This window comes from Sinocyclocheilus grahami, unplaced genomic scaffold (assembly GCF_001515645.1).
Source record: "Sinocyclocheilus grahami isolate Dianchi unplaced genomic scaffold, SAMN03320097.WGS_v1.1 scaffold1852.1, whole genome shotgun sequence".
Taxonomy (NCBI): Eukaryota; Metazoa; Chordata; class Actinopteri; order Cypriniformes; family Cyprinidae; genus Sinocyclocheilus; species Sinocyclocheilus grahami.
The window spans coordinates 38,860-47,085 of NW_015507031.1; the positions used below are offsets into that span (position 1 = coordinate 38,860).

Here is an 8,226-nt window from a genome sequence, read left to right on the forward strand (position 1 = left end):
GTCAGTTTGTTGTTTTATACACATGCACACAGACATTATTATTTCATACAAGACATAGTCGTGAGATGCAAGAAACATAGACATATGGCAAGAAATCTGTAGACGCGCCCATAACAACAAAAGACAATACTTTATTGAACCTTTTCTGATAAGAAGTGTGCACCGCAAATGCGAGCATTTTTGACAATCGTTTCTGTCCAGTCTGCTCATTTTATCGCGTTTAACCACAGCTGTCATCGTTTTTTTTTGTCTGGCAGTGGCAGCAGATATGTGATCTAATTTCTAATTTGAGGCTGTATTACGTCGATTCTGGCACCCAACATCACAACAAGATGATATTTTAAGCTCCTTATGTAGCCGAATCTGCGCTGGTTTGAATGGGCCGCCTCCAGTTTCTCCTTTGTTTTGCTGCCTCCAACTAGCGCTGTGACGTCGGCTGACCCTAGTTACCTGTGGTTGGCCTGGCCATGCGTCACTCAGAAAACAACAAGCCACTCAGAAAACAACAGGCCAATCAGAAGAGAGGCTCATGCATATTAATTAGAGAGGACAAAATCGACTTGTTCTCAGAAAAGCTCCTGAGAGAGGAGCTGTAAAAATATATTGAGATGGTTTTTGGTACTTATACCACAACTATATATTCTTAAGGACATCAAAACCTAAAAGAAAACTCCAGAAAGGTGTAAAATATATGACCTTTAATTATCACGTGCACGTGGCGGCCATTGTAAGTCCATGAGACGGCGAGTGCACATGAAGTGTTCCATTTGGGACAGGGCCTATAGTGTTACACACAAAAAAAGCATTTAGGAAAGCACTCAGATCAGTTTAACATCTTTTGTAATAACATAGTGTAAATTAAGTGATCATGAAGCCACTAGAGCATTTACGGTAGTTTTGTGGCAGATTGACATCTGCGCATGTGCATAGCGTGTGTCTGTACGAGTTGAAAAGGTAAAGAGATAACTTGCTCTACCGACATCTATATTTTATTTTATTCCTTTCTGTTTGTGACCTGAGTTGGATGCTTGTGTACTTTTTTTCCTCACTCGTTCCCCCATGTATGTGGACGAGTGTGTCAGTGCTTGAGGTGTTTTATTAAACTCGGGAAAATACGACATCTTCTTGTCTCCCATGCATTATTAGCCCCACACAGTTTCCCATCTGGGCTGTTTAACATTTCAACTCGGTGTTACAAAGTGCTCTTTAAAGTATTTTTTTTTAAGTATTTTAAGGTATTTTTTATTTTACTTAAAAAATATATATATATATGAAGATGTACTTGTTTTATGAGATGTACTTGAATTATATGGTAATTCAAAGGATTGACTTTAATCTCTCTCTGTTATAGTTCAGTTCAGCAGAAGAGATCAGAAGCAGAGTCCAGCTGTGTGTCTATGAGGAGTGACACATCTGTGAATCAATCATTAGATTATAAGAGTGAAGATACAAAGACTGATTTCAGGTCTAATATTTCTGTAAAAGGTTATTTGATTATGAAACAGAATACATTAGCTAAGCTTATTTAATAATGTAGTATTTTAATTTTCCAGGCATGAAGTCCTCAACAGGTTTAGATCAAGTCTGCTGAAGAAGTTTGAGTGTCTGTATGAGGGAACAGCGACGCAGGGAAACCCAACACTCCTGAATGAGATCTACACAGAGCTCTACATCACAGAGAGTGAGAGTGGAGAGATCAGTAATGAGCATGAGGTGAGACAGATTGAGACACAATCCAGGACCTGAAACGAAAGAAATGGAAATATCCAGTGATGAATATAAAGTGTTGTTCATCTTTGATGGTCTGGATGAGTGTCGCCTGTCTCTGGACTTTAAGAGCAAAGTGAAACTGTGTAATATATCTGAATCAGCCTCAGTGGACATGCTGCTGATGAACCTCATTGAGGGAAATCTGCTTCCCTCTGCTCTCATCTGTATCACCTCCAGACCAGCAGCAGCTGATCTCGTCCCCTCTGAGTGTGTCCATCGAGTGACAGAGGTACGAGGCTTCAATGAGCCACAGAAGGAGGAATACTTCAGAAAGAGAATCAGTGATCAGAGTCTGGCCAATAGGACCATCTCACACCTGAAGTCATCAAGGAGCCTTTTCATCATGTGCCACGTCCCAGTGTTCTGCTGGATCTCAGCCGCTGTTCTAGAGAAGATGTTGAGTCAAGCAGAGAGTGGAGAGATTCCCAAGACTCTCACTCAAATGTACACACACTTCCTGATCCTTCAGACCAACATCAAACGTGAGAAGGACTATGAGAAGAAGGTGACAGATGAAGACATGATCCTCAAACTGGGGAAAGTGGCTTTTCAGCAGCTTGTGAAAGGCAACCTGATATTCTATGAGGAAGACCTGAGAGAGTGTGGCATTGATGTGACAGAAGCATCAGTGTACTCAGGATTGTGCACTCAGATCTTCAGAGAGGAGTTTGGCTTGTATCAGGGGAAAGTCTTCTGCTTTGTTCATCTGAGCATTCAGGAACATCTAGCAGCTCTATATGTGCACCTCTCCTATACAAACAACAACAGAAATACGTTTGACCAAATCAACAAACAGAGTTTGTGGTCTAAAGTTCAGGACAGGTTTCAACTCTTGTTTAAACATGTTTCATTATCTGAGCTGCATCAGAGAGCTGTGGATGAGGCTCTACAGAGTAAAAATGGACATCTGGATCTTTTTCTGCGGTTCCTTCTGGGTTTGTCAGTAAAGTCTCATCAGATTCTCCTACGACAAATAATGACACTGAAAAGAAGCAGCTCTGACAGCAATGATAAAACAGTTGCGTACATAAAGAAGAAGATCAGGACCATTGACTCTCCAGAGAAATCCATCAATCTGTTCCACTGTCTGAATGAACTGGGTGATCATTCACTAGTGGAGGAAATACAACAGTATCTGAAATCTGGAAGAATAAAGGAATCCAAACTCTCTTCATCTCAGTGGTCAGCTGTAGTTTTTGTGCTGTTGACCTCAGAAGAGGAACTGAATGAGTTTTGTCTTGATAAATTTGTTAAAGAAAAGAATAAGCCTGAAAATATGGAAGTTCTTCATAAGCTGCTGCCCGTGATTAAAGAATCCAGATCAGTTCAGTAAGTATCACTGAGAACAATCACTTCACTGTTAAACATGAAGAAAATCAAAGTTAAATGCTCATAAATCTTCAGTGCTGCAGATGTTGTCCAGAGTTTATTGGTCAGTATTTTGATGTGTTTTATATCAAATCAGTGATGCCATTAGATTCAGAGACAGAGAAGTGGCAGATGAATACATTGTTTGGGCTTGTCAATAATTTAAGATGTCTTTGCAAAAAAAAAAAAGGAATTTAAGTATGGAATTTAAGGAATTTAAGTCATGAATGCCTCTGTTTTTTATTTTGTACCGTTCTCTGAGGTCCACTTATAATGTTGTCAAGATGTTTACATCAAAAAACATCATAATTTAGAAGTAATAAGCTATTTTCTGTCCTGTTTTTGACCCCCTCATCAGAACACTGTTTGAATAGATGTGGAGGATTGTAGACTCCAGTAAACACACACTGCTGTGATTGGCTGATAGTTGTGTGTTTAACAGTCTTCATCCTTCACAGATGGACGCTGCTGTGATTTAGGTCAAAAGCACATAAATAACTCAATACATATCAAACGATCTGTAAGAAGAGACAAAGCAATAGTGATCACGTAATAAAAACAGTTACTCACACTTGTGTGGTGCCACATCAGATCCAGTATAGTCGACACAACATCGTCTTTTAGTTTCAATCTTTCAGAAAATCCTGCGTCGAATTGTGTCTTGTTTGTAAATGAATACGCAGTAAAATGAAGTGAAAAAAGACAGATTTCTTACTGACGCGGTCTGGATCTTCATTAAAAATAAAGTTAACTCACTCTTTCCTAACATTTGGATCAGAAGGAAGGCAATGCAAAGACTGTTTTTTCCACAGCTTGACACTGAACAGCATCTTCTTGTCTTCAGAGCATCTTTATCGTTGGGTTTCTGCATAGACCTGCATGTTTGTCTCTCTCGTAAACACTGTATGTGTGAATCGGTGGGCAGAGCTAAACAGGCAGTGATGTCAATCTTCTTCTGTGGAGGCGGAGCTTATCTACACTATTACATCATAGACGAGAACATTCCTCAAGCTGCGGTTTTGTCGGAGCTTATCCACACTATTACATCATAGAGTAGAACATTCCTCAAGCTGTCGTTTTGTCAGACTGGCTTCAATAAAAGCTGTTTTTATACTAACGACAAAGTTTTGAGTTCTGAAACTTACAGGAATTTTGACCCCTTTAAACCTCTGACATTTTGCAACAAAGTAATATTATTTATCTTTCTTAAATCAGGGTCATGTTTTTGTTCTGTGACATTTTAGATCTCAGTCCAATGATCCATCAAACATGTTTATTTGTGTTTTGTGATTTGTATTTGTACTTTATTCACTGCTAAACTGATCTGAGAGAGTGAAGAGTGTGTCATTGTTTTCTACAGGTTGAGTGATTGTGGCGTCACAGATGAAGGTTGTGCTACTCTGGCTTCAGCTCTGAGATCAAACCCATCACACCTGAGACACCTGGATCTTTCTAGGAATAAAATAAGAGATTCTGTGAATCTGTTCTCTGATGTACTACAAAATCCTCACTGTAAACTGGAGATACTGTGGTAAGATTATATATGACACGCTGTAAAATATTTGTGACGTGAAAAACGAATCACCCAAAAAAGTCTGAAAACACAATAAAAGTGACATGACATGTGGCCAAGTATGGTGACCCATACTCGGAATTAGTGCTCTGCATTTATCCCATCCAAAGTGCACACACACAGCAGTGAACACACACACCATGAACACACACCCGGAGCAGTGGGCAGCCATTTTTTGCTGCGGCGCCCAGGGAGCAGTTGGGGGTTCAGTGCCTTGCTCAAGGGCACCTCAGTCATGGTATTGAAGGTGGAAGAGAGCGCTGTCACTCCAGCAACAACAATCACTCCCCCCACCTACAATCCCGAACCGACTCTCTAGGTCACGACTTGATCTCAGGTTTGGCTATCCTTGGCTGATGGAGGAGAAACACACACACACACACACACACACACACACACACACACACACACACACACACCACTACTCTATACATATTAATACAGATCAAAATAACAGTATAAAACTCAGCTGTGTAATGAATAGTGTGATTAAACAGATTTGTATGAATGTCTACATAAAACAGACAGTTTGGTTAAAAATACTAACAGTGCAATAAATAAATATTTATTTTTCTTTAATGAGGCTTTACATGATTTATGATCATGTTTTTTTTTGTTCTTTGACATTTTAGATCTCAGTCCAATGATGCATCACACATAAATATTTTGTACTAGAGGTCTGCGCAGGACTGTTTTTTTAGTATATTCACTCTTTGTTCACCTGTTGTCCGCTTAGAATAATTTTCTTCCCAAGCCGACCGTTCCCGCTAAATTTAGATCTTGTTTTCAGAATCTCACATTTAAATTTCCGCTACTGAAAGAAAGAAAGATAGACTAACAAATAAAAGTGTAGTCTGCACAAAATTGTGTTATTTTATTCGTCTTGTCAGGATACAATTCGTTTAACATTTACAACACAATAGAAAAAAAATTATATGTAGGTTGTACAAAAATAGCTTATTAGCTATTTTTATTCGTCTTGTCAAAATACTAAATTCGTTTGACATTTTTCTCTTAACACAGTTGAAAAAGTGTCACAGATAAAAATAAATAAATACGACATCTGTCATTTAAAATGATAGGCTTAGCAAAATATAAAAAAACTGAGTTGAACATCCTTCAAGGACAGTGCATCCACACTTTGCTCCATTCTTATTCTGCTCTGTCACTTATCGACAACCTGCCTGTTCTGTCTGAAGGCCGTATATTTACCACAGGTACAGCCTGCTCTGAGCATCATTCTGCACATGCTGCGCACAGACCCCGCAAATAAAACACGTGGCGCAGAAAGCATGCGTGGTCAATAAGAATAAAGCAGATATACGTCGGGAATGGGATATTGTTAGACCGCCTGCTCCCGCTCAAATTACACCAGAGTTACTGACTGCTAACACGTTTTATTCAGGAATTTAATCCCCCGGGAATGCAGACCTCTAATTTGTACTTTCTCTTTACTAATGGATTCACAGCTAAACTGATCTGATCTGAGAGAGTGAAGAGTGTGTTATTGTTATCTACAGGTTGAGTGATTGTGGCGTCACAGATGAAGGTTGTGCTGCTCTGGCTTCAGCTCTGAGATCAAACCCCTCACACCTGAGAGAACTGTATCTGTCTCAGAATAAACTAGGAGATTCAGGAGTGAAGCGTCTCTGTGCTGTACTGGAGGATCCTCACTGTAAACTGCAGATACTGCGGTAAGATCATCTCTCTGATAGTCTCATGTGTTTGTCTTCAGTAAGATGTGTCCTTTAATGTAAATTCTGACCAGACACACTAAATCTCAGCACATATGACTGAAGATGAAGTTCATTTCATTCATCTTCATCACATCATGAGCTCTTGCTCCTGTTTTTGGCCACCAAACATTTACTGAAGCTTCAGTTGCTTCTGCTAGTTTGATTAATACTCCTTCACCTGCCCATCTCTGTGTAAGAGTTTATTTTCCTCTTATTTTCCACTTTTTCTGAAATCTCATGAGCTCATTGTGTTGAATGTTCTCACATTCAGCTCTGTGTGTCTGTTCAGTCCTGAAGCTAGGGATGCAACGATTATAGATTTTTGTTGGTACGATTATAGTCTGAGGAATAACCACGGTTTCACAGTTATCACGATTATTATTATTCACAACACTATTAGTTTATCAAATCACATGAGCACATTATATTTGAAAGTGTCACTTATTGCTGCCTTTTGAAACAGACATAACTCAGTAAACAAGTAATACAGCACAAAATAATAATAAAAACAAACAAATGTCCATTTCTCTCTTTGGAATTAAAGAAAAGTGAAAAAGGTTTTTGACTTAAACATAAGTAATACTTTAACACTGATAATAAATAACAATCAAAATAAAAAATAGTCTTTGTCTATTTGGAATTAAATATAAGCTACATATTAGCTAAGTATTTCCCTTTTAAAGAAATCAAATGTAGTGAAAGGCTGCTGGACCTCTGTCTGAAAGGCTCTTTTGATCAACTGTATTACAAAATTGTTTTGTATTTTCAGTTTGTGTATTTTTTTCAAAATTTTTTTGGACCCGAGTAGAAACATAAAAAAAACTCTAGCTGGCTTTTTGACTTCAACAGTATAGCTGCCTTTTGAAAAATAAATCATACACAGTTGTGGACGAAGTACACAAATCAAGTACTTGAGTAAAAGTACAGATACGTATAATAAAATATTACTCCAGTAAAAGTATAAGTACTCCTTTTTCAATTTTACTCGAGTGAAAGTACAAAACTACTCGATTTTTTTATGTACTTAAGTAAAAAAGTACTGATAGATTTATTTTCCATTTTTATGTAGGCTACTTAATTTAAATTTATATTAGCACATATTTTTTACTATCCTACTGCTCAAAATACCTGGGATTTTCCCAAAATAACCACTATTTGGACTCAAGATATATTTTTGTTGTTAATATGGACTACGTTGACGAGAGTGATGTAGTAATGTTCACTGTGAAGCTTACACTGCGATGTACCTGAGAGAAAACAGATTTGACTGTTAATCTGATGTTCACCAGAAAGAAAAAAAGTGTTTTAAAGCTTGTTGTTTTGCAGAACATCACAGTTATACGTATATGACATGAGAATAAGGCCTGAAGTTAGGAAGAACATTTTAAGGAAAATATAATTATATTTTCATAATTATTTTTTTTCTTCTCAAACCTTGTCTGTGGTGTAGAAACACACCTGGCCAAATGCCCCCAGAGGCCATCACTTCCCACTTTGATAATTACTGTAGTTACCATGTTCTGAACATCACATCCTTTCTTTCCCTCAGATGTAATCTATATTGGTGGTTGAATAAAAATATTTGGACTTTATATCTAAAAATTACCTCAACTTAGCACCAGCAAGCTTGTTAGCTAGACAGTTAGCATCAGCTAACAATATTTACTTATTTTCAGTATGGTTATGAATAAACATTCATATCTGTCTACTCCGCTAGTTAATCCAAACAATATAACAATTTATACTGTTGATAAACAATATAAAAACAGACGTCACATA

At 37.8% G+C, this 8,226-nt stretch overlaps 1 protein-coding gene across 1 annotated transcript in view; it reads left to right on the forward strand.

The window, feature by feature from the left end:
- Window positions 1-1,722: 1,722 nt before the first annotated feature.
- LOC107573027 (NACHT, LRR and PYD domains-containing protein 3-like) overlaps window positions 1,723-8,226 on the forward strand; it is a gene marked incomplete at its 5' end in the record, with an annotated part of 25,238 nt that continues 18,734 nt past the window's right edge. Inside the window, 3 exons of the mRNA XM_016259462.1 lie at window positions 1,723-3,099; window positions 4,499-4,669; window positions 6,232-6,405. Of these exons, the coding sequence (XP_016114948.1) occupies window positions 1,723-3,099; window positions 4,499-4,669; window positions 6,232-6,405 (1,722 nt within the window). The remainder of the gene's footprint in view (window positions 3,100-4,498; window positions 4,670-6,231; window positions 6,406-8,226) is intronic.